Source organism: Amia ocellicauda, chromosome 21, assembly GCF_036373705.1.
Source record: "Amia ocellicauda isolate fAmiCal2 chromosome 21, fAmiCal2.hap1, whole genome shotgun sequence".
In the NCBI taxonomy this organism is placed as follows: Eukaryota; Metazoa; Chordata; class Actinopteri; order Amiiformes; family Amiidae; genus Amia; species Amia ocellicauda.
The window spans coordinates 5930792-5957353 of record NC_089870.1 but is presented as its reverse complement, the minus strand read 5'-3'; the positions used below and the strand labels follow the sequence as shown (position 1 = coordinate 5957353).

Genomic DNA, 26562 nt, shown 5'->3' with positions numbered 1-26562 from the left:
CCAGAAAACTATATATAATTAAGCACACACACACACACACACACACACACACACACACACACACACACACATTCAGTTTACAATGTTTGTATACAGATTGTCAGCTACTTGTTCAATGCCATGTTTCAAAGCCTGGTGATCATAACCTATTGACTTTTACATGCTTCTCTGACCTAGATTCACACTAGTTTATCTTACAGTCCTCTGTTGCTAAACAGTTTTAATGAAGCAATGGGGAAAGCTAATTTTAGATCTCTCTCTTCAGTGCCAAGCACATGACAGGGGTCTGTGTATTGCGAAATGCCCTGGGACAACCCTGCATTGCACTTTGAAGAAGTCAGAGCTAAGTAAGGTCTAGACCAGGACTGAGTAGTTCCAGTCCTTTCAGGCTGGCTTCCTGCAGCATTAATTGATTCCTTTCACTTAGTAAATTATTCAAACCTGAAATAAATCCTAATCATGGCTTCAATTAAGTATTTCATATATGAGGTGGAATGAAAAAGGACTGGAATGGTGTCGACACTTAAATTACAAACAGGGAAAATAAATACAAGAAAACGAAGCAGCATTCATTTTAACATATCAATAAGCCCTTACGCCATGAAATCAATATGGCTGTATAAGGCATTCGATTGAGACATTTTGACAATAAAAAATATTTGAATAAGATCAGAAGATGATCTAGTGGTATCGGGCTGGATTGAATACAGTAACGGTGATTTGAGACTGGGAGTAGTTTTCTATTCTTTCTGCACCACCAACAACAATCAATTAAATTCTTATAGAGCATTTAATAACCAAGTATCTCAGAGGAAGCACAGTGATTACAAATGCAAACCATACCACGAAAGGAAATGGCAGCACTGCAGATATTATGTTTTCTTAGCCTGCTGTTTTGGGGGAAGAGAAACAGAAGAGAGGAATATTTAAAGTCTATTAACATCAACATTGCATCTTTCATGTCATGTCCCGCAACCTGAGAATACATTGGTATTATGTCATGCTGTAATTCTTACTAACAGTGATTAAAGTATTACCAGGTATTAGGCCATTCTGAAACATCTCAAGACCAGGTTTTGAAACTGGGATTTGTACACTTTATAAACCATAGGGGTGACATCAGCATAAAAGGCTGATATGCATGCTGAGGCCTGTTATGTACAACTATAGTCGTCATGGTAAAACACATGGTACAGTGATACTCACTCTTGATCCAGGGCAGTCACAATCCTGTCCACCTGTTACAGGCAGGTTCAAATGTTGCTTTCGCTGGAAACAAGAGGTCATTACCTTTGATTGAGTCATGAGGAGTTCAGATGGAGGGAAAATCAAAAGATCTTGTGGCTTTCTAAAACCAGGAGCTGGTATTCTAGGATAACAGAATAGTTCCACTGTTGCGTTCATAAGCATGCTTGCCAGCACCTCAACTGACATTTCAAAAGCTAGCTGCTGGACACAACAACACACTACGCCCAGTGTGTTCCAGGTCTTTTAAGGTGTCTAAGAGCTCAGCCAAGCAGGTTGTACATTGAGTCCTTGTCTATCTTCCCATAATAGCTTTATGGTTTGTATCCTCGGTAAGAGGATGGAGGCCTCTTGTTCCACTGGTCACAAAAGTCTCTCCTTAAATAGGCATTATTCTTCAGCTTTTATATTGGCATTTTAAAAGGAACCAATAGGTATCTCAAGCTTAGAAAACAGGGACAGTTCACCTCACCGAAAATACTCTCCAAGAACATCACAACAAGGGGCGCAACTGTTAAAATCCACAAACAGCTCTGGTTTAATCTTTTCCTGACCTGTTGTTTAGCTGGTCTTCCTGAGTTGATATTCTATCCTCAGATCATTTCTCCATTGCAACTTATTTCCTTATTACAGAGCTATTAACCAGCTGGACAAAATAAATATTAAATAAAAATAATATGAAGAAACTTAATAGGTAGATCTATTAGTTTTTTTATATAGTTTTTTGTTTTTGTTTTGTTTTATGGCATTTAAAAATGTAGTTCTAAGATTAATATATCATACACTCTTACTGTATGATTCCTCAGCCCTTGGGGTGAAATTGTAATAAATTAATATTTAAAAAAAAATATATACAATATCTGCACAAAGATATTAAAAACACACTCACTCACTCACTCACTCAAGTTATGGATTGTGGCCTACATCCAATGGTTATTACAGATTATACTTAGTCTACACCAATTGCTTTTTCTACAAATAAATACATTTTCAGATATCATACAGGTTTTGTGATTAATAGCATAATAATCTAAAATCTAATAGCCATAGATAGCAACCAATTTCAAATCTGCACACTGATTTATTTATTTATTTTTCTCCTGCAGTTTAGTGTGATGACTATAAAATAAAACGACCAACAGATTGCCTGTTTGGGCAAGCTATTACTTGCTATATTTAAGGTTTTGAAAATGTGTTTGCTCGAATAAAAAGTGCAAGTATGCCAGCAACTAATTATTTTATTAATTGAATTAATGTTCATTGCCTTCCAATGCGACCACGTTTCAGCTGTGCAATCATAACCTTACTCTTCCACTGAAAAATGATTTGCAACTCAGTATGACAGCTGTATTTCAAATTACCTTAAAGTGCAGTAAACCGCAGAAAGGGATACCTTGCAAAATCTATGTCTGGCCTACTGTATTCATTTTTGTTGTGTCAGCTGCACACCCTTGTGGTCGAATGATGTAGTTGGCTAAACATGTTTCTGCAAGATAACACTATTTTTGTTTTTGCTTTGCTTTATTTATTCCGGGTAAAGTAAATCTTCCGTTTAATAATGCACGTATACTGAATATATGAGGCGTAAACAAATTAAGCAATAAAATGCATTGGAAATAAAACCTAAACTCGCCCAGATTCCAAGCCTGCAAGGTGATTAACTATCCACACCGTTTTTGCATAACAGTTTAAATAATATAAGCCTTTTTAAGTATGCATATTTTAATTGTTGGCAATGACTGTTGTAGTGCATGTTTTCCAGCTCTGTCCTGCATTGGACAGTCTGCCCCCCCCCCCCCCTCCCCCCATTCGCTCTGAAATACAAGGCTGCCGGGCGGTTGCTATGACAACGGAGGAATGATCCCCGGGCATAGCTGCTCTGTGCCTGCTGGTCTCTGGGCAACAGCAATCACCGGCACCAGGGCACGCAACCTGGAGACTTCCGCTGTTGTTGTTTTTAAGAGAAGCCATTGGAAAAAAAAAAAAAAAAAAATATATATATATATATATATATATATATATATATATATATATATATATATACAATTCAAATAATTCTAACTGATCCTGATATACCGAGGTTGTCACAATAATCACTCACTCTTGTTGAATTGACACAAGAAGGTTGCAAACCGACAGCAATGGAAACTTTGTCTCTTCCCTACATAAAAACGGATGATCCCCGTTTAGTGCTGAAAGTGGAAAATAGAATGAAAAACGTCTTTGTAACCCAGTTAGAAGAGCCCAGGTATGGTATGTTTTTTTATGTATTATTATTATTATTATTATTATTATTATTTTATTTTATTTTATTTTTTTAATAAATGCAAAGTTGGGAGTTGCACAACAGCTCAGATATGATATTGCATATGATGCAAATTGTTTAGCTTCCCCATTGTTAAAATGATACTGTATATTGTTGTTTTAAAGTTTTAGTTCTCTTGTATCAGTATCAATAACGATGATCAATCACACACTTTTATTTACACACATGACATTCACTTCATATTGTTTCTACACTGTGTACACTGACAATATCTCTGCATGGTCTTGAGCTTTCAAGCCTAACCATAAATGTCAAGATCAGACCTTTGTTTATTGTTGTTGTTGTTGTTGTTTCTTATGAAAGTTCTAGAAATCTGAAATGGTTCTATATGGAATCTTGGAGTGCTTAAGATTCTTGAGATAGTATTGAAGATTCTTGATTCTTGAGAGTTCTTGATTTCTCTGAAACCAACCTGTAAGAGCAGCGTGTACAAGGCAAATTTAGAGTCCTGAAAACAGTGTCAAAAGTGGTTTAGAAAAAACAGATCCAGAGATAAAGATCACATTATGTGAGTGATTCCCTGGTCCGAAGTGTCATCTTAATTTAAGATGTTACAAAAATGTTAGTATTACCTTTTTATGTTTTCAACAGAGAGGAAGAAGATGACAACATTAATCATATCCCGGTCATCAAAGAGGTAAGAAACATGATCCAGCACTGATCTTTATTTGGTCAAGGATGAACCTTTTATTAATCTAGGCTAATTGACCAATGGAATCACTGGATTGTAGGATGAAACAGAAAGGTATTTTAAAACTAAGGTGCAAGGGATTCTTTCTCTAGCAATCTGTTTGGTAGGAAAAAACCCACTCCCTACTCTCCTCTCTCATCCCCTGTCTGTGAGACATGATTGGTGCCTGTAATTTCAGACATTGTCAGCATGCATTTATTTTTCCTTTCCTCACATGCCATTAAATTCTGACAGCTGATTTATGGTGCACAGTGTCCTCATGTGGCCACTTGGTTCTATAACACATCAGTTTCGAAAAAAAAAAAAAAAAAAAAAAAGCTAGATATATTATCCGAAATGTAACATAAAGAGACGGGGGAAGAAAATAGGAGTCATGCTTGAACAATTCTATCTATCTTCCAGGCGTCTGGAAAACTTTTAGAAACTGGGGTGCACACCCTTCAGAAAACACTGGTCCTGAAGAAGGAGGTAGAAGTCGGTGAGGTCAACAGGGACCTGGCAAAGAAGCGTCAGGAGTTCAGCGATCGGATGAAGGCCTTAGCTGAGCGGAGAGCAGAATTTGAGCTGAGACAGAAAACAGTAAGTTGTAGGTACAGTTGTCGCTCTTTAAACCACCCCAAGTCTTATAGCATCACCCACACATAAGGCAAATTTTCACTCCTTTAAAAATCCTGTCTCCATACGACATGCTTTATAATACCACCTCCGCTTCCTGCCAATTTCAATGTCCCGGACGTGGCAGTATAATGAGGGAGGACTGTGTCTGATCAAGTCTTGTTGGTGACAAAAGCAAGCTGTTTTTTTTTTTTTTTTGGAGATGCCGAGAGCGGATATGAGGTTAGTTATACTGGCATTTCCATTGAACATCTTTACTTGGTCACCAGTGCAGGGTAAAATTATATTTTTTGGTGAGAATGAAGCACATGTAGTCAGTGATTCACAGTCCTGTAGTCTTTGGAGGCCAATAGGATATTTGAAGTTTAATTCTAACCAAAATCTTGATGATTGGTTGACATAAGTTAGTTGGCCTATATTTCTACTCTTTCCAGATAGTGAGTCTTTGTGGATTTTAAAGTTATTTATACAACTGACAGGACTTTAGCTCTCCACTTCCATGACTGAGTATCATTGCCCTTGGACAAGGGGACTGTCATGTGACAGGTTTGCCAGAACAAAGATCTTTTCAAATAATTAAATCCTAAGCAAAAATGAGTTTCACATTTATGTCTCTAAGGTTTTTAAGAAACGGAATACATTGTCTTGAAATTGGTAGCCACTTTCTTGAAGTGCCTATTTCTCACAACAGACCAAAGAGAGGGCTTTGAAATTTGACAAGTTCCTCCAAGACAATGACGCCAAACGACGAAGAGCCATCAAGAAATACCAGGTGGAGAGGAAGCAAAACGAAGAGAAGGAGAAGGAGATGCAAGACTTGCTGCAACAGCTTGAGAAACTCCAGGCCAGGTCTATATGGCATCTCTTCTTATTTTTCCTTTACTTTTTATTATGAGTATGAATACAACTTGTACTGTACACTGATATTGAGCAGCTATCGCAATATCTGTTTATCCCCCTCCAGCTATGTTCTCTCCTTATCTGTGAACTTACATTTTATTGTTTTTTTACTTTGCCATTTATGACAGGCAGCTACGCTTAAAGATGAAGGTGGCAAAAAACAAAATATATGAAGATTATCTCCTGAAAATTATTGATCGGCTGCCAGAGAGTAAGTGCTAATATTAAGAATAAAAAGCATTCAAAGGCCATCCATAGTCCACCTTTGGGATGTAGACTACACTACACAGACTAATTACAGTATTTTTATGAAGCCTCCCATAAAACTAATGACAGATGATGCTAAAATGTATTGCAACAAAACTGTTGATTAGAACAGGGAATACAATAACAGTCCTGCTAGTGTCTTCAACCTGGTAATAGGTAATTCATTGCCTGTTAATAAACAAAAGGTTGGCTGTTTTCATGTATCAATGGAATCCAACAGAATTAGTTCACTAGCTGTGCACTAGTGTGGCACCAGCAGCATTTAAACTATAAATGGGGTGTGTGTGTGTGTCCCATTGCAAACTATTACAATGTGCAGATTATCTGGAGTACGGCACGGACTCCCTAGTTATGCCCATCATCAGGAGGCACGAGACTCTGGCGATTACCAACGAGGTGCTGATTAAGCGTCTGGCAGGGCTGTCGCAGGAGCTGGAGAAGAGCCAACAACAACTGGAGTCTCTCCACCAGGAGCACGAAACCAACAAACTGGTGAGGAGACAGAGAAGCCTATATACCATAGATACATAAGAAATAATAAGTAAATAAGTAAAACATGCATACACAAACAAAACAGACATACAAAACAGTATTGTATACAATATACAAATAAATCACATTCATTCGTATAGCATTATAGATAGAGGGCCACTGCTCTGTGAATATAAAATAGATACTTCTGGGAGTTTAACATTTTAAAATAATTAACAATTATTATAATAATATTTTTTGCTTATGAATGCAAACCATCCAGTCCTTCCATATGCTTGTTAAATGTTCCCTAAGGGATTGTGGAGCTTGCAGATGCAAAATAAGAAATCCAATTATCATTGTTAATACAATTTCATGAACCATTAAACTCTGGAATTTTGCCCACATTTGATTCTGTTTTATATTAGTCTCTTTTTTACTTATATAAAATGCTTTCCACTAAATATCTGCTCTAATGAAGTCATATTGAACTAGAACGTTCCTTCAGGGCGAGGGTGCTAAGATGTGCAGAATGGCATTAACTGGATTGGAACACATTAGTACTTAATTCCCTCAGCAGTATTGGACCTATTGCTAACTCACTGCGGGCCATATTCCTCTGAGTTTATTCAATCTGCATTTATAATAATCATGAACATACTGATATTCATAGCTTCAGCCTTCTTCATAGATTTTTTTGTTATATAACATTGAAGTTATTATTCTCCGTGCCTAATTATGACAATAATCTTTATAAATGGATAATAACATAGGGCTTGTTTATGTCCAACTGTTCTTCCACTTGGAACCCCCAGCTGAGAGTTTCTGTTTCCCTGCTGTGAGCCACTCAGTTCAATAGCTGTGTGTTCTCCATGTTCATACAGATGACAAACAGTGAGCTGTCTGACCTTCAGATCCAGTGTGACAGAGCCAAGGAAAGAAACCAACAGCTGGAAATTAATCTGAACAGACGCCAAGGACAGTTCAGAAACCAGGTCTGATTTAAGTGGATCATGCCAAAAGAAAAGTGTGTGTGCATGTGTATATATATATATATATATATATATATAATACTGACAATAAAAATATTATGCTTTATAATTTGTACAGACGGGTGACAAATGAAAGGAAGAAACAAGTGTCTCAGTGAGGTGGAACTCTACTGGAGGAATAATGTACATCTGTCGTTGTAATGAGGCATTTGTGCACTGCAACCCTACTATAATACCCCTCTCTGTGTCGTTCTCGACGGACTATTCTTGCTGACAGTCTGATCATGTGCTGCATTGACATTCTCAGTCACCTGGGAAAGAGCTGCTCTTCTGTTTTTCCTTACATATCACAGTAATGCACGAGCATCACGGTCATCGAATGTGTGCTTTTGACCACAATTTCCAACCCTATTTACTGATGACTTTCCCAAAGATCTAAATACAGATGTAACTTTAGTCAATGTTCCTATTGAAACACTAGCCAGTTGAGCAGCCTGTGACTGAAGCTCCTGCCATTAGTTCCCCAATAATGCCCCATCTTTCAAAGTCACTTAGATAATTTCCTCTTGCCATCTTGATCCAAAATTGAGGTCAGCTGGGCCTGCTCAGCATTTTTATACATGCCACAGAGCATGATAGGGTGTAAATTGCTTAATTGTATCATGCAGTACACCTGTTTGGAGGCATCTGCATTCGTTATGTTCCTCCACTCATTTATTCAGGTTTTTCCTTTAATTTCTCACCCATGTATATGTATATGAAATCTGGAACTAAGTGTTTTTTGGGGGATTGGTTCTGTATGATTTGAAATGTGTAGCTATATAATGTTTTTGTCTCAAATCTGCCTTCTCCTAGAGTGAGGAGCTGGGCAGTCTGCTGATGGCTGTCACAAACCTGGCAGGACTGTGCCATGTACGTCACTACGGACCACTAGAGAGCATGGATATACTGACCATGCTGGAAATGATAAAGGTGAGGCCCGAAACATGAAGCCAGTGGAGTTCGCTATATTGTTTCTGTGCAGGTTATTTACTTGTATGTATATATATATATATATATATATATATATATATATATATATATATATATTACTTATATATTGATACATACTGTACATAAATCATACTGACATTCAGATGTGACTAGGTAGAATGAATGGTCCACAATTATATAAAATCCAAAATACATCTTTCCTAGGCCTTGGAAAGGAGAAGATACCCAGGAACATTTTGATCTGCATTTACTGTTCTTAGATGATATCACAAAACAGCCTGTAATAAAACAACCTGCTACAGTGAAATGACTTCAATTTTTACTCACTTTATTTAATTTCAGGAATTTGTATTGGAAAAGACTGAAGTTGAGAGAAAGGCTGCACGTTTCTCTGACTGCAGCTCAGCCCTGACGAGTGCGACAGACCAGACCAACGCCAAGGAGAGAGGAGTGCTACAGCACAGGACCAGCAGTAAAACTCTGCTGAGAAGAATGAGCAAGACTAATACGAAGAGCACGGTGTCCAACGTGTCAGGCCAGAAAATATAGAGACGGTTGTGGAAATTAATTGATAACGTCTGTGGAGTCAGAGGGAGCTCTTTAAGGAGAAGCATGTTTTACAGCTCATGGGTATCTCGGAAGCAGACATCATGGCACAAAGAGTCTGATCTAAGGGGATCTGGGGTTCATTTTTTTTCCAAGCCAATGACCAAATGTGAAAAACGGCTTTTATTTGACCTCAGCTCTGCGGTTCCTACTTGTTTTCATTTCACTTTGCTGTGGTAGTGATCGAAGAAGTGTCTGTGTTTTAAATAAATACCCCCAGGTTGATCTTACAGTGATCGTAAGGTGCTAATGAACCTCGAGATTGCTCCAATGTATGTCTTTCTGTAAACTAAGAATTTATTTTGCCATTTGATGCAATTCAAATGTTGATGAAAATAAAAAGTTAAACTTTGAATTGTTTCTGGATAAATTATTGAATCTCTTTTCCAACTCTTCCATTTCTTCCGTCCACCATCCAATTTTTTCATTGTTTTAAACACAAGGTAGTAATTTCTTGCAACGTACTTCCTGGGAAATAATTAAAACGCACTGTCTCTTTAACACGGCGTATATTTTCATGATGGCGTATATCTATGGTCGCGTTCTTGTAGCGCAGATTTCCGCACTTCTGCGCAGGTCTGCACAATCCCACGGCCCCTATTGGTGGAGCAGTGCAGATCTGCGGAAACGAGTCGTCTGCTGGGTGACGATCGAGTTTAGAATGTTGTTCCGCTCATTCATATTTACGGGATGATAAACTGTGCTGCAAAATGCATTGATTCCCGTCATAATGCGGGGATTTAATGCCAATTTTCTCAATCCATTTGTGATTTTGCTGACATTTTTGCAAGCATGGTTAGTTAAAATCTATCTTTTATTTTGTGTACAAAGTAACAAGGCCTACAGTTTCGCAAACTAATCTGGTTTCAGGTTGTTAACAGGTACTCTACGTGTTTTATAGATCAGAAAATTAAATTGGACTAGGATCACACTATGCCTGTGAAGGGGAAACCATAAATGACGTAGTAAAGTAAATGAACGAATGTAAATCATACATGTGGGTACAAGTTTAACAATGATGTCTACAGTAAGTTATATAAGCAATTCCTGTCTACATTTTGCAAATTCTTTAAATTGTGTAGTAGTTGATGATTTAGATTAATACTATATTTTAAACCAGGCAATTCCAAACATGTTTTATGCATTTCATTGTTTTATTACTAGACGGATGCCCCACTGGTCTCCGATAAATTGGACATCACAACTTTGCTGCAAAAACAACCAGAGGATGCAAACTACCAGGTAGTCTTAATATATTTATTTTACAACCCATTCTTTTTGAGAACACGAAATAGAGGCTAATGATGCAACTTTAGTATGATAAATAGGCTAAATGTGTGTTTGCAGGAAGTCTAAGGAGAAATTTAATACAGCATTCATTATTATTGTTATATGCATTTGCTTCGCATGAATGAAATGTAATAATATATTGCTACCGTGCATGATTCTCTTCTAACTGATTTTCAAACCTTTCAGTGCCTGAAGTGAGGAATTAAACGTATGTAACTATTGATGTAAAAGTTTACCTGTTGTAAGGATACATACTAGGTCAAATAAGATATCCTCAAGCTAAACAAATCTGGCATAGTTTTAAAACAAAACTTACTTTCTGTATTTATTTATTCTAGCACACACTAACAAAACATATCTTTATTTTTGGAAGGATATTAGTCAACGTTATGATTGCATTAGAAGAATAAAAGGAGATGGGAACTGCTTTTATCGAGCCCTTAGTTATGGACACCTGGAATCTGTGCTGGACAACAGCAAAGAAATGCAAAAGTAAGTCATTAAAAGCTTCATAGCTTTCGAGACTCCTTGCTCTCTTTAGGCAGCAGCAGTTCTGAATTTGTCTTCATTCATATTTTGTCATCAATGTTTTGTAACAACTGACAATCCAATTCCCCAAAAGTATGATTGAGTGATGTGTGTTATTCACAATTTATTAGTCACAATAGGTGTGCACAGTTTTGGGATAAATCATGTGGATTATATGGTTTCTTTTGATTGGTAAAGGTACAGATTGAGTCATGCACAAAGTTTCATTGACAGTTCAGTTGAATCTGCTTTCCCCTTCCCAGCAATGACAAATTTGAATGCAGAAAATGTATAGATTTCTAAATCGTCTTTTAAATGCATACAAGCTTTAAGGAAACTGTGATGCAGAGCAGGACTGAACTTCTGTCTGCTGGTTTTGATGAGAACACTTTCCTGGACATGCTTAAAACAGTGAGTATGTTGCAATATCAGTTACTGACATACAGACTACTGTGCAGTTACAGTGCAGTTACGAATTGTTCACAAATTACTGAAGTTTCTTTGTTTCTTCCTTCAGTTTGTGCAGGTTATAGAGAAGGTGGAGGCAGATAAGCAGGGCTCTACTCTTTTAAACCTCTTCACTGACCAGACTACCTCAGACACCATAGTCCGATATCTTCGGTTTCTGACCTCAGCCTACCTACAAAACCATGCCGAATTTTTCCAGCACTTTGTTGAGGCTCCCAGTCTGAAGGAGTACTGTACCCAGGTCAGTTGGTTGATGATTAGTTCTCTATCAGTTTCACACAATTTTTAGTGCTGAATTTATGCTTGTTGACTTCAGAGAAATGTAGATAATTAGTCTAGAGTGTAGAGTATTGTTCTCTTACAAAATCTTTATTATTTTTATTCTTCTTCTGCCATTCCCCAGGACTGCTACTCCTCCTACAGTTCTTAATCTACACATACCAACACTTATTTGTCCTGATTAAGTTCAGGTTGCTTTTAGTACGGCTAGGTTGTGCTTTTTGAATGGATCAATATTTATTGATTTATGATCCATTAAAAACCAAAACAATCCCATTGACTTTAATGGTGGAACGGATTCTCTCTCCTATACTCTGCGTCTTGCACTGGGATTTCCTATTGCGGTCCTCATATTGTATATTATTTGACTTCCGCATAACATACTGTATTATTCTAATACTTATACCACTTCTACTACTACTACTAATTATACAACATTAAATATGTGTATACAGGGCTTTAATACAGATTATTTGTATTTTTGTTATTCCATATTATTCAGTCACAACTCTGCGCTATGAGACTTGGGGCCGGATTAAATCAAAACTTTGACCCACCCGCTAATAGCAAAGTACAAACCTGTACATCATAGCGGTTACATTTCTGATTAGAAGAAAGTGGCATCTTGCTAAAAATGCAGCCACAACTGAGTACAGTTCTGTAGTTTTCTATTAGTGTGTGGGTTAAAGTTTTGATTTAATCCAGGCCTTGGTTAGAAAAAAATACATATCTTAGTTTATGCCCTATAATGTAACATGTTTTCTATGATTTTACCTTGCTTTTAAGAAGCTTTTACCATATGATATCCCCATATGATACTGTATCATACTAAAACTCATACCGCTTCTACTACTAATAATACTTATGTTACATTACATTTAATACTGTATTATATAAAAATACTTATTTCACTTATACTTCTAATAATATACTACATTACATTAGTTTAATGTTTTATATACTAATATTTATTCCACTGCTACTACTAATATACAGTATATACTACATTACATTAGTTTAATACTGCTTTATATAGTAATATTCCACTTAGGTTACTAATAATACTACTACTACATTAAATTAGTATGTACAGAGCTTTAGTACCGATTCATATTATTATTATTCCATATGATTCACTACTTAAACCTGCATACTTTAATTCCCTATGATATTTTCTATAGTATACTGTAGACCATTGTGATGTACTACAGTTCCTACTTGTACTACTACTACATATAATAACTATAATACATTAAATTCGTATAATACTGTATTATACATAGCCCACTACGTTTTCTCCTTCTTCGAATAACAATTATAGTATATTGAACTAATCCCTATTATATCCCATTGCACTTTGTGCTAATAGAGCTTAACATTACATTTATGTTTTTAATATAACTTTAAATGCTTACTGTTTTGAATGTAGTACTGGTAGATGCTTGTCTTTTAAATTCATATTAAGTGATTAATAGCAGATTGTAATCATGTCAGAGCATATCCATCCTTTATTCATAATATTAGGAAATGCCTGTAACTGTGAGCGTACGCATAGTAATGGTATGTTTAAAGCACATTAAACGTGTTCTACATAAAGCATGTCCCCTCTGACAATTTCCTAAATATTGACACTACGTCTTAATACATTTAAACTGGCCTCTATTAAATCAATTTTTCTGATGTTAATATTATTTACAATAGCTAATGCTACTATTACTGCTGCTGCTACTACTACTACTACTACTACTACTACTATTAATACTAATAATAACAACTTAAATTTACTTACATACTATGATTAAAAATATGAAAGTACCTTCCATACACAATTACTAAGCTGCATACTTTTACAAAAATATGAATGATGCTCCAATTCCAGATTATTATACTTCTGCTGTGTGGTTATAATCATATTAACCTGCATAGTATTACATATTTGTCAATGTGTTTTTGTCATTCTACATAGACCAACTTAATAATAATACTAATACTAATCATAAATCATACAACTGTATATAGCACCCCATAACATTTCACAATATATTTTTTAAAATAATAATACCTCTATTATCTAATACATCTATTATTAGTAATCTAAACATATGACACCTTGTCATGTACTATAGTATAACAAATACTACAGTACAGTTTTATACCATATTTTATACTACACTTTTATACTATAGAATACTGTAGTACCTTGTGACACACTATAGGATTTACTTAAGCACAACAACATATACTATACTGTATTATATATTATACTGTAGTAACTTGCAATGTACTATAATACTTCTTACTATCTTACTATAGTACAGCAAATACTATAGTACACTATAACACTACTATGGTAGTGCTCTATACTACCTTGTACCTTGGGCCATACTATAGTATTTATTAAAGTACTATTGGAAATACTAAAGCTTACTGTATACTATATTATACTCTAATATGTTGCAATGTACTATAGTACATACTACGGTACTACAACAAATACTATAGTATAATGTATACTATATTATACTGTAGTGCCTTGCAATTTACTATAGTACTTATTATAGTAGTACAACACATACTTTTGTACACATACACAACTCATATAGTACTGAAACATACTGTCACACGCAGACAAAGTTTCTCCAGGAACTTTAGCATTCTAGTTTTTATTGTAAAACATGGTCCGAGAATGTATCGTTACCCCACCCGCATTGTTTAACACAAGGACACCAGGATAACGTCAATATTGTTTAAATCAGCTGTTCCTATTATTTCAGATATACAGTGAGGGAAAAAAGTATTTGATCCCCTGCTGATTTTGTACGTTTGCCCACTGACAAAGAAATGATCAGTCTATAATTTTAATGGTAGGTGTATTTTAACAGTGAGAGACAGAATAACAGCAAAAAAATCCAGAAAAACGCATTTCAAAAAAGTTATAAATTGATTTGCATGTTAATGAGGGAAATAAGTATTTGATCCCCTATCAATCAGCAAGATTTCTGGCTCCCAGGTGTCTTTTATACAGGTAACGAGCTGAGATTAGGAGCACTCTCTTAAAGGGAGAGCTCCTAATCTCAGCTCGTTACCTGTATAAAAGACACCTGTCCACAGAAGCAATCAATTAATCAGATTCCAAACTCTCCACCATGGCCAAGACCAAAGAGCTGTCCAAGGATGTCAGGGACAAGATTGTAGACCTACACAAGGCTGGAATGGGCTACAAGACCATCGCCAAGCAGCTTGGTGAGAAGGTGACAACAGCTGGTGCGATTATTCGCAAATGGAAGAAACACAAAATAACTGTCAGTCTCCCTCGGTCTGGGGCTCCATGCAAGATCTCACCTCGTGGAGTTTCAATGATCATGAGAACGGTGAGGAATCAGCCCAGAACTACACGGGAGGATCTTGTTAATGATCTCAAGGCAGCTGGGACCATTGTCACCAAGAAAACAATTGGTAACACACTACGCCGTGAAGGACTGAAATCCTGCAGCGCCCGCAAGGTCCCCCTGCTCAAGAAAGCACATGTACAGGCCCGTCTGAAGTTTGCCAATGAACATCTGAATGATTCAGAGGAGAACTGGGTGAAAGTGTTGTAGTCAGATGAGACCAAAATCGAGCTCTTTGGCATCAACTCAACTCACCGTGTTTGGAGGAGGAGGAATGATCCCAAGAACACCATCCCCACCGTCAAACATGGAGGTGGAAACATTATGCTTTGGGGGTGTTTTTCTGCTAAGGGGACAGGACAACTGCACCGCATCAAAGGGACGATGGACGGGGCCATGTACCGTCAAATCTTGGGTGAGAACCTCCTTCCCTCAGCCAGGGCATTAACATGCAAATCAATGTATAACTTTTTTGAAATGCATTTTTCTGGATTTTTTTGTTGTTATTCTGTCTCTCACTGTTAAAATACACCTACCATTAAAAGTATAGACTGATCATTTCTTTGTCAGTGGGCAAACGTAGAAAATCAGGATCCTTGGCTTAAGTGAATCAATGGCTCCCTGCTGACGATCTGGTGTCTCAGCGCAAGGGTTTATGGGAACTGTAATCCGTTGCTTCCCTTCCTGGTTTGGGTTCCCCGTATAGAACACCCAGCAGGCACCGCTCCCAGGCAAGATGTTATTGCTGTTTTCCTCTTGCCATCACCAGTGCCCCGTGTTACAGAAAAGAGGCACAAATACAAATATTAATAAAAGAGGAACAAGACCCAACTCCCTCATTACAATAAAACAACCTCTTGGTGTTTATTCACCACCGTAGCACCACATATGGACATTAATAATAATAATGTGGTTTACATGGTCTGGTGTTTAATTGTCATTTGGAGTTACAAGATGAAATATGATTGAGAAGTTATAGAACATGTGACCATTTTGGAGACACCTTGTGTGACTTCACCTCAATCAGGCCAGTACAAGGTGGAAATTAAATCCAACAACACATTTCTCTGGTAACACTTTCTGTTCTTTATTTGTATAATGAACTGAATTGCGCAGTAGAGACATCATCCTCTTTCTTCAGTGACAATCCATGCTTCTTCTCAGAAATGACAACTTGTGCAGTCAGTGTCAGACACACACCGGGAGGCTGTCCCTCTCTCAGTCTGGCGCTGACGTCTCTCCGGTGAAGGTGGTGAAGTGACACTGCAGAGGAGCATCGCTTTCCAGCGTCCGCTGAGACGCTTCACACCGGAGCTGCTGATCCTGTATTAGGAGAGGAAGCAGAGGTCATGGGTGGAGTGTTTTGATAGATTATACATTAATTTAACAATATATATTTAAAATATCTCAAATTGAATAATTAATTAGACAAATTATGTAATTGAGACCAGCATACACACGGCCCTTCAGGAATTGAGTTTAAAGGGACTTACTTACCACTGTAAAAGATTACAGTATTGAGAGCTTATTTCCTCTGTCAGGTTTGCTGGACAGCTGAGGTGGTTTAACGACAGGAGTCTAGTAGTGGGGGGGGCACTGTGACGTCACATGTTTATATATGTGACCCATACCGCTTTGCCATAGTAAGTTACCTGTATCTTTAACGTCGCCATGTTTACGGTTGACTGCTATCGTGGCCCGTCTGTAAATATGAACACACTGGGCCCTGGGCCAGGAAGTATGGTGTCCACTTGGTCGGTTATCACTCATAATTTATCTCACCATCACCTGTCACATACTAATATGCACACCCAGGGCCTACGGAAGATAGGTGCGGGCCCAAGGCCAAATCAGCCTGCAGGCCCTATGAATTGTGTGTAGATTACGAACAGTCTCTCTGTCTGTCTCTCCTGTACTCTGTGCCTTAAATTTGCACATTGAGCCTACATATCTCAGTTTATTCCCTATATATAGCATGTTCTCTATGATTTTACCTTGCTTTTAAGAAGTTCTTACCATATGATATCCCAATTTAGATCATACTAAAACTCATACCGCTTCTACTAATAATACTTATACTAAATTACATTTGTTTAATACTGTATTATATACAAATACTTATTCCACTTCTATTACTAATAATATACTACATTAAATTAGTTTAATATTGTTTTAAATACAAATATGTATTCCACTTCTAATAATAATATATATACTGCATTACATTCATTTAATACTGTATTATAAACTAATACTTATTCCACTTGTACTACTAATAATAATTACACTACATTACATTTGTATATACAGAGCTTTAGTGTAATGGCTTTGTAATAAAAACTCAAAATACATTTACCACTCGTAAGCTGGTTTAAACTCCTGGTTGCTTGTATCGACTTATACTTCGTAAAACATTAATCTTCTTGATACGCAGAATAATTCCATACGCACACAGACTTTGTGAAATTAAACAATGTGTTTATTACTCACATTTGCAGCAGACATGCAAGTGGCAATCTCTTCAGTACAACGAAAGTACATTCTGTATTTGTCTATGCAAGATCCTTCTTCTACATCAGGGGTTTTCAAACTGGTCCTGGAGTACCCCCTGCCCTGCTGATTTTTGTTCCAACCTAGATCTTAATTACTTAATTGTATGGTATATTGCTTTAAGTCAATTAAGGATTCAATTAAGCAATTAAGACCTCAGTTGGAACGAAAAAACAGCAGGGCAGGAGGTACTCTTGGACCAGTTTGAAAACCACTGGCTTATTGTGATAGTGAAAAAATGAATTGCTCCAAGAGTTAAAACGAGCTGCTCCACACTGTTGATTTCCTCACTCATCACTCTACAACCTAGCACTTCCGGAGCAATGTAAAATAGCAATATATCAATATAGCAAATTAGCAATAACTTAATAACCACTAGAGGCAATAGAACATACATCAAATAACATTTACAGTTTAAATTAGGAGCATGCATCAATTAAACTGAGGATTACCAATGAAACTATGCATTATTATTGACAATAATTAAGAACAGTAATTCAGCTCTGACATTTAGTACCGATTAATATTATTATTAATCCATGTGATTCACTACTACAACCTACATACCTTAATTAATCCCCTATAACGCTTTCTGTAGTATACTGTAGACCCCTGTGATATACTAAAATTCCTACTACAGTAGTACAACACATACTGTAGTACACTCTATTATACCATAATATAGTATTACACTACAGAATACTGTAGTAGCCTGTGATATACTATAGTACACTTTTAAACTGTAGTAACGTGATATACTGTAGTACACTATTGCATACTGTAGTACCTTGTAATATAGTATACTGTATTACTTTGTATTATCGTTATTACTACAATACAACAAATACTATAATACTCTGTTTTATACCATATTACACTTTTATACTATAGTATACTGTAGTAACATGTTATATACTACAGTTATGTACTTACTACAGTACTACATGTACAGTGTAACATACTGCTTACTGTACTCAAACATACTTTCACATGCAGATGAAGTTTCTCCAGGAACTTTAGCATTCTAGTTAAAACTGCAATCTGTGCCCCAAAATATCTAACATTCTTTACATAATGGCTTTTTTAAGTACTGAGAGAATTGTGCTTGAGATTGGAGAATACACAACTCTGTGCTGGTGTACAGTGGACTTACACTGCTCTCTGGTGGGTTTCTGAAGAAAAAATATGTTGACAATGAATAGGTTCATACTCTGTATATATTTAGTCGAGTGATGTGGATAAGGATTAATAGAGGTTTAATGATGGTTCTCTTTCTTGAATCTCAAGGATTTCTTCCAGATTAGTCATTTATTTATTTTAAATCTTCTTTGGAAAACATCCACTGGAGCACTCAGTAAGTCTGGCCTTAGGAGAACTGTATTTTTCTGCCTGGGTGTTAATGCTGTCCATTTTGAATTGCTAGGAGGTGGAGCCCATGGCAATGGAATGTGACCATGTGGAGATTCTCGCCCTGTCACAGGCCCTTGGCATCAGTATTAAAATTGAATACATGGAAGGAAGCAACAGTGACCTTACTCAACACATAATTCCCGAAGGAACAAAGCCCTCCCTTCACCTCCTGTACAAAGCCTCACACTATGATATACTGTACCCAGGTAAACAATCTTAAAAACCCAACAAGATCGAGCATGTTTTTAATTAAAATATAAAATGAAACCACTGTGGTCAGGTTATTTTTCCTTGTATAAGAAATAGACAGTAGAAAAGTGTATTCTATTCAAGGTTTAGTAACATTTAAATTCTGGTAAATATCTAAGCTGCTTATATTACAGATGTATTACAGCACTATTGTCATATGCAAATATGAATGTACAATAATTGAGAACAGAAGGTAATTATCTGTTTTTTAATTGACAAACTATATCATTCCAGAGCCTCTTTCATATTACAATCCTGTGTTTACATACCAGATGAATCTGTGGGGGAAGCAAAGTCTATTAAGTGTATATAATAATATTAGGTCATGTAGAATATATTTTACAATTACAATTACAGTTCACATTGGAGTTATATTAAATGGCATGGGATTTACAGGCCAGGATTAAATTTAAACTATCAGTTTACTTACTGGTTTGAAATTACAAAACAAACTTAGAATCAGATGTATTTTTCATATTGTCCAAGGTTATTTTTGACCTAATGGACATCCACCAAGTACCGAATTACTACAAGTCAACATATGATGTTATCTGCTGTATCTTTTTCTCGTTTAGTGAATAAGTTAAATAAATCGCTTTTAAACTGATATCTTACCGTTTTGAATTTCATTTCATTTCACATTTATTGATTGTACTGAACAGCTGCTTCTCTGTGTGTTGGTGACTCACCAGTCTTGTGATTTATTATTAATATTACCAAAGCAATGTACACGGGTATCCATTTGTAATGTTGGGATTTTATTGGAACAATATGGGTAAGGCTCCTTTCTCAAGGGTGACACAAAAATCTGACACAATGGAAGATTGTTCATTAAGTCCGCCCTCACTGCTTACAGCCTGCGATTGCGATACAGAATATACTTACACAGTGGTACGCTGAATTAAATTAAGATGAATCTTCAATGAAGAACTGGCTAATGACAATCGCAATCGATAGAAGTCAAACAACTTTGGCATCATTTGTGATACTCAAATAATATTATTAGAAAACAGATGCATCTTTTTTTTGGCATAGATATTTAAAGTGGTATATTATGTCTTTTGCCAAACTTTTAAACACAGGCAGCTTCTAGCTGACAGGATAATTGGTAAGACAGAAGCAGTACACAAAAGGAGAGCCAGCAGTGACCCAGGAAATTACACACCTGTCCATTTAATATCAAACATCAAACAGGAGGTATATTTAGAAATGTGCTGCTCCAGTAGATTTTACAGAGAGAGGCTTTGCTCAACAAATCCTTTAGACTTAAAGTAAACAGGGACATACAAGCTACAATGTAACTTGTCTTTTCTATTAGTTTAAAGAAACAATCAACAAATCAAACCAATTCCAGTCGCTTTTAAAAAATGATAATTTATAAAATTCATGTTTAAACAGTCGTGTGCTTTATTGCAAACATTTATCTAAAACTGATGTTTTATAAAGAATGAAAGATGTGGCCTTTTTCTTTAGATCCATTTAAATGCCGATTTTTGCAACGACAGCTTTTTTCTTCTGTTTGTTTTTTTGAGGTTTGTTTTTCTGTTCTTGCTTCTGTTTCTGACTGTTCACGGTGCACAATGCCGTTTCTGTATTAACGGGCAGTTCAGGGACTTGCAGTTTGCCCATCTGTGTGGGGTATTTCGTCTTCATCATCGTTTTAAATATAGGCTGGGTGATCAAGTATTTGAGATGCTTCTTCATGCTTTTCACCATATTCTGTTGCTCCCTGTCCTCATTCTCATCCCTCTTTCCACCTGAAAAACATTGCAAAAACGTGTTCATTTCCAAAAACACAAACAAGATTTCAACCTCTGAGAGAGCACAACCAGCAGATAAATATCCCACTTACTGTAATGCAAATATTTAAAAACAAAAGTCCTGCACACACAAGACACACTTGATGTCTTACCGATGAGAACATCATCATCAAGGTCTACCTCCAGAGCCTCGGCCGCTTGCTGGAACCAGGAATTGTGATGCTTGGCTTTGCTGTTGTGGAACTCGATCTTCTCAATTTTTCTCGCCAGATTCACACGCTCCTGAAAAGACTGACGGCATCAGATTCACATTGCATTTCGCACCTAGTTTGTATTCTGGAATCCCAGACGTGTTATGAAATTAACAAGGTGAGCTGTGTTCATTAAGAGGCAAAGGCAACACTGCTGCTCTAAAGCTTAGTTTTAAGCTTAGAAAACAACATTGAGGTCTCAGCTTCTCCTACCCTCACTGCTGCCAATGACATCTAGAAACAGAACGAAAACCACCTTGCTGAAGGAGAAACGAGGAATATGGAGACATTTAATAATCCATTAAGTCGTTCTACAGACTCTGGGATCCCCCCAAAAATACCTACCTTTATTGATGCCATACATTTAGTCTGTATTGGAAACATTGGAAGCTCCTCATCTTTCTCCAGGGTCCGGTAGATTTTCTTGAAGTTCATCATATCGTCTGGTCCAATCAAAAGCAAGCTGAGCCCTTCTTTGGCGGCTCGGGCAGTACGACCGCTACGATGGACGTAGGTTTCAGACGTTCTGGGCACCTGGCGATGAAAAAACAAACAAAACCACCTTTCAGATTTCATATTGTATGCCAAGTGCCTGTTACAAATGACAAGCAGAACTGAGGTGATATTTTCATACCTGGTAGTGGATAACATGTTGCACATCTGGGATATCAAGCCCACGAGCTGCCACGTCTGTGGTGAGGAGAATACAACTTCGGGGAAAAAAGAAAAAGAAAAAATAGCAATTTGCATTTAGCGATGCCACGAGCAAAAAACAAAGCAAAGAACTGCCAAGTGCTGTGCAAATATATTGTGGTAATCTTTGACTGGGGCACTAAACGCAGGACACTAAAAACTCACTTGTCTCTCTCAGCGAACCTCTCGAGGTTCTTCAGTCTCTGTTTCTGGTGCATGTTGGCATGCAATGGCAGCGGGTTGCAGTCTAGGATGGTGAGCAAGGAGTTGAGGCGCTTGATGCAGTCAATACTATTGGCAAACACCATCGTGCGGCCTGAGTACTGGTTCAGGAAGTAATAGAGGTAGAAGTCCTTCTCATCAGCATCGCAGTGGATGCGCGTCTCCGTCAGAGATTCCACCGTGGCCTGCTTTCTGGAAAGGTCGATGACTTTGGGTTTGGCTTTGATGCCCACTTTCTCCATCAGCGCCTCCAGCTTGCTCTGCGTGTTCATCCTCTTGCCTCTCTTTTTCTGGAGAATCCTGCTCGGGGTTTGGTGGACCAGAGTCAGCGTGGCCGAGAACACGAAGTTCTGCCTCTTGGGGTTGAACTGGGAGTCGTTGAGCATCTCTAAGAGGTTCTCCAGTTCTGCAAAGTGGCCCTTTTCCACCATGCGGTCTGCTTCATCAATGACAAGGCACCTGAAGGATGCCAAATGGGTTATGCAGCATTTGAATAACAAAGCATTTGATTTCAGAAAAGCTGCATCACATGCACTTCTGACAGAGCAACACTGTACCCAAACAACCGATAAGATATCACAACGTTCCTTTGAATATTCTGTATATGAAGATTATTTTTTATGTTAACTTTGTTACTGGAAGTCTAGGTATTGTCCAGGCAAATATATTCTTTAAATTAAACCAGCATCTTGACTTGTTGGATGCATAGAAAATCAATTTACCAAATCCAGTGGGATGCTTTTTAAAATTCAACGGCAAGCAAAAGTCCCATATTTCAACCACTTACCTGGGTGTCCATTTTCATTCGGTAACATGACCTTGGATGTAACATTACCAAGAAATTATCCAGGCAAACTGCACACTGCATGCTACTTAATACCCCATAATCGAAAGAAGGCCAAAGACTGTGTAACCATAGACAGCCTACCTGAGCTTTTTGAGATTCAAAAGGTGTGGGTGTCTTTCCTTAATCAACTCCCAGAGGCGTCCTGGTGTGGCAATCACAATCTCTGGCCTGCGGTTTAGCATTCTGGCCTGCTTTTGTGGAGCCATTCCCCCTACGATAATAGCCGTCTTTATACCTAAAGAGAGAAGATTCAGGAATCACTGATGGTGTATGTTTCTAAGCAAAACAAAGACACACAATCTTGGCTACAAATACAGTTTTTGTCATGTGCAATAGTAAACAAAACAAAAAACTACTTGAAAGCTGCACATTAGCAAGACTATGGACTCATGATAAAGCAGCACTGCTCTCGGTGCCTGTGCCCTCATACTGACCTGTGAACTGAGCCACAGCATCTATGTGGTGCTTCACCTGCACGGCAAGTTCTCTGGTTGGTGTGAGAACCAGCCCCAGCAGTGGGCTGTTAGGGTTATGTTTAGCTTTGGATTTAGTCTTCTCGTGGGTATCAAAGTCAAACTCTATATCCTCTATTACTTTAACACAGCCCATCATCTGTGTGTCACTGATTTCTTCCTCATCATCTTCTTCTTCTTCTTCCTCCTCCACCTCCTCTACTCGTCCTTCTTCTTCAGGGTCCTCATCTGAGGCACTCTCAGAAGGTTCCTCGGTGTTGTCACTAGGTGCAGACAGCCGAATGCCCTGCTGCTCTTTCCTTGCTTCCACCTGGCCGCTCAGCATCTCCTCATGAACCTTCCTCCACTCCAGGATGCTGTGAATCATAGGGATACCAAAAGCCAAGGTCTTTCCACTTCCTGGGTGAATAGAGACAAAAGATAAGGATGCTGTAAATACTGACCGAGTTCCTATTTAGGCATCACTGAATCCCACTATGTTAAGGATATCTCCCTGATCCTTTCATAGTAGCTGCATTTCTTCTAGAAGATGCACAATACAAAACACATTTGTCTTTTTCTGTAAGGCTATCTTCAGATATTGCATTCAGTTTCAGAATGAGGAAAATGAACTTTTCGATCTAATGCTAGATTTGTGTAGATTTTACTTTTGTTAAAAAAATGTATCTCCCCCACCCCACCCAGTAAGTATGATAAATGTGATAAAATGTCAAAAGTGAATTAGAAATAACCTAGAAGCATAGAAAAAACCAGCCTCCACACAATACATTATAATAAAGATTAACTTTTCAAAATGTATCATTTTAGCAACAGTTCATGCAGGCGCCTTGGCTGTTGCCATGGAAACAAAGTAATGGTAGGCTTGTGCCTCTACTGCAATCTGCCGGTTTATGCAGCTCCATTTATAGCACGTCTATTATTCTGTATGAAATAATGTTAGAGAGAGAGAGAGAGAGAGAGAGGAAAAAAAAGTTCTCTACAGGGTGTCACTGCTTTAAAGTAACTCTTACAGTGCCCTAGGGCTACCATGTCACCGCTTAAACAGTCTTTTCTGTTGTATCTCAGGAAACACTAACCAGCAAGATGCTAATCCCCTTCTTATATCACAAGCCACCCACCCTCAACCCACCAAGACCTGTTCAATACTTCAAGTCCAAAAAACAGCCTAGACAGTTTTCACTACATCACACAGCATCATATAACTTAATGACCAGATTGATGCAACTCACAACAATGTCAGTTCTAACTTACCCGTTTCTGCAGCACCCAATATATCCATATGGTCTCTGATGGCGGGTGGCAAAGCCAAAGCTTGAATAGGTGTAGGTGCTTTAAATCCAAGGGAGCTGAGCGCCTGCAGCACTGGCTCTGGAACAAACAGATCCTTCCACGCAGACACGTCGGCCTCCTGGCTCGAAGATACAGAACTTGTCCAATTTCTGGACTTCTTTTTGGTTTTTGGAGGATCTGCTTCCTGGGCCTGTGTTGTGTTTTTCTTCTGCTTCTTTTTTTTCTTCTTCTGCTCCTTCAGGGGTATCTTGGGTTCCTGAGTGCTCTCCTCCTCAAGACACACTCCAACCTCCTGTGGCTCCTCCTGTAGGATCTCACCTTCTTCCTCACCCACCTCACTTCCAATACCAGTATCTTCTGCAGACTCAATCTGCTGGATTTGATTCTTCTTCTTCTTTTTCTTTTTCTTCTTGGCAGGTGGTGTTGATGGCTCATCTGTTTGTTCCTGGTCTTTCTTCTCCTCCCAGTCAGCTTCTGCCCCAGCTTTTCGTTTCTTAGCTTTCTTGTCCACAGCACAAGTAGCTTTCTTGTTCTCCTCTGGCAATGTAGAATCAACGAGTTTGTAGTCTGTAAGTTCCTCAAAGCATACGATCCCTCCCATGTCCTCTTCTGAGAAGAGACTGGGATCAAGCTCAACTGGTGTCCAATTTCCCTTTACATGGATCCCCCGTTTGGGCTTAAAGGGAGTCCTGAAGACTTTTTTATTTGACCTTTTAAACTTCATTTTTCTGAAGAAAAAACAAACACAAATATTAAAAAAAACAGCAACACATGAAATCACCTAACTTTCTTTTATATAAAACTAAGTTCTTATATGTTGCTATTGGAATTTATTTGTATGTATTTTAGGTGTTTTGTATTGTTGTCCTGTGTTGTGTTGACAATTTTATGTAAACGTAATGGACGACAAAGTTTTCTAATTCTAATTAAGTGAAATTCTACCCATAGGCTTCATATATACATTTTAAGTTCGACTTCATTACGTATAAGTTGTCACAATCTACTTCATTTTCATGTCTCTTCAGATATTTGTTTAACTTAGCATGTATATGATTCACAAAAATGCAAACGGTAAATAAAAGTTCATACTGATCAGACACGTTTCTATCATATACAAACTAATTAAAAACACAATAGGCGAAGCTTTTTCACAGAAATCATAACTTCGAAGTTCGTTTTCCGCACTGAATAACGCTGTGGGCTTGCACATGCCCATGCTTTTACGATATAACCATACAACCAGTTTTAACGCAAAACACCATAATCCCAAATGACATGGCCGCTACACACACTTTGTAAACGCCGGCACAGCTGTCGACGCTGCTACAGTGAGACCCAAACCCGGCTGATCACCTCGCAGATCGCTTTGCCGTCTTTAATGTAAGTTCAGATGCACATGAGCAGAAGCAACACTTTGCACATTACACGAGGGCGCCGCCATGACAGTGGCACCCACGTGCCCTGTGGACCAATCAGAAACGACTCACATTGAATAACTTTATTAACAAGCCAAACAAACATCCAATGACAAAACAGTGAAGAATCTGCAAGTAGCAAGTTTACTTAATTACGTACGTATGTATAATAATAATAATAATAATAATAATAATAATAATAATAATAATAATAAAGTAGGCCCCCTAAACTGGACCGTAAAACCCGCACTTTTGAATACCCTAAACCAGTGGAAGGGGAGATTATTCATAAAATACAATCTCAGGTGTGTTTTGTTTTGTTTTGTTGTTTCAGATCCTGTC

The 26562-nt window shown here is 37.6% G+C and overlaps 3 protein-coding genes across 5 annotated transcripts; 2 read left to right on the top strand and 1 right to left on the bottom strand.

Moving 5' to 3' along the window:
- The first annotated feature begins 3262 nt into the window (after nt 1-3262).
- On the top strand, nt 3263-9461 carry ccdc197 (coiled-coil domain containing 197). Its single transcript, XM_066694679.1, has 9 exons — nt 3263-3493; nt 4163-4208; nt 4665-4841; nt 5569-5726; nt 5906-5988; nt 6364-6536; nt 7400-7510; nt 8363-8479; nt 8843-9461. Exons 1-9 carry the CDS (start codon nt 3387-3389, stop codon nt 9047-9049), a joined length of 1179 nt encoding a protein of 392 aa, XP_066550776.1. The 5' UTR covers nt 3263-3386; the 3' UTR covers nt 9050-9461.
- Nucleotides 9462-9734: 273 nt separating this feature from the next.
- Nucleotides 9735-19876, top strand: LOC136717354 (ubiquitin thioesterase OTUB2). 2 transcript variants are annotated; one of them, XM_066694968.1, is made up of 7 exons: nt 9735-9901; nt 10008-10133; nt 10271-10348; nt 10770-10888; nt 11251-11335; nt 11442-11633; nt 19034-19876. In XM_066694968.1, the coding sequence occupies exons 2-7, from the start codon at nt 10122-10124 to the stop codon at nt 19238-19240; spliced, it is 693 nt and encodes a 230-aa protein (XP_066551065.1). In that variant the 5' UTR covers nt 9735-9901; nt 10008-10121; the 3' UTR covers nt 19241-19876. The 2 variants fall into 2 exon arrangements, with proteins under 2 accessions (XP_066551065.1, XP_066551066.1); XM_066694969.1 differs by lacking the exon at nt 10008-10133.
- A 130-nt stretch (nt 19877-20006) lies between these two features.
- ddx24 (DEAD (Asp-Glu-Ala-Asp) box helicase 24) lies at nt 20007-26265 on the bottom strand. 2 transcript variants are annotated; one of them, XM_066694966.1, is made up of 9 exons: nt 26159-26265; nt 24767-25533; nt 23477-23914; nt 23124-23277; nt 22139-22654; nt 21915-21990; nt 21626-21814; nt 21182-21311; nt 20007-21026 (listed from the first exon to the last, which is right to left on the bottom strand). In XM_066694966.1, exons 2-9 carry the CDS (start codon nt 25527-25529, stop codon nt 20749-20751), a joined length of 2544 nt encoding a protein of 847 aa, XP_066551063.1. In that variant the 5' UTR covers nt 25530-25533; nt 26159-26265; the 3' UTR covers nt 20007-20748. The 2 variants fall into 2 exon arrangements, with proteins under 2 accessions (XP_066551063.1, XP_066551064.1); XM_066694967.1 differs by having other exon boundaries at nt 26096-26254.
- Nucleotides 26266-26562: the final 297 nt, after the last annotated feature.

What these genes read in the sequence shown, in the direction of transcription:
- LOC136717354 (XM_066694968.1), top strand. An exon ending in CAGAGGATGCAAACTACCAG is followed by an intron (nt 10,349 to 10,769) that starts GTAGTCTTAATA and finishes TATTTTTGGAAG; the next exon opens with GATATTAGTCAACGTTATGA. An exon ending in TGAAGGAGTACTGTACCCAG is followed by an intron (nt 11,634 to 19,033) that starts GTCAGTTGGTTG and finishes TTGAATTGCTAG; the next exon opens with GAGGTGGAGCCCATGGCAAT.
- ddx24 (XM_066694966.1), bottom strand. Translation starts at nt 25,529, where the DNA reads ATGAAGTTTAAAAGGTCAAATAAAAAAGTCTTCAGGACTCCCTTTAAG. An exon ending in TTGAATCTCAAAAAGCTCAG is followed by an intron (nt 22,655 to 23,123) that starts GTAGGCTGTCTA and finishes GGCATCCTTCAG; the next exon opens with GTGCCTTGTCATTGATGAAG. An exon ending in AACATGTTATCCACTACCAG is followed by an intron (nt 21,815 to 21,914) that starts GTATGAAAATAT and finishes TTTCATCGCCAG; the next exon opens with GTGCCCAGAACGTCTGAAAC.
- ccdc197 (XM_066694679.1), top strand. Translation starts at nt 3,387, where the DNA reads ATGGAAACTTTGTCTCTTCCCTACATAAAAACGGATGATCCCCGTTTA. An exon ending in CTTGAGAAACTCCAGGCCAG is followed by an intron (nt 5,727 to 5,905) that starts GTCTATATGGCA and finishes CATTTATGACAG; the next exon opens with GCAGCTACGCTTAAAGATGA. An exon ending in AGCACGAAACCAACAAACTG is followed by an intron (nt 6,537 to 7,399) that starts GTGAGGAGACAG and finishes ATGTTCATACAG; the next exon opens with ATGACAAACAGTGAGCTGTC.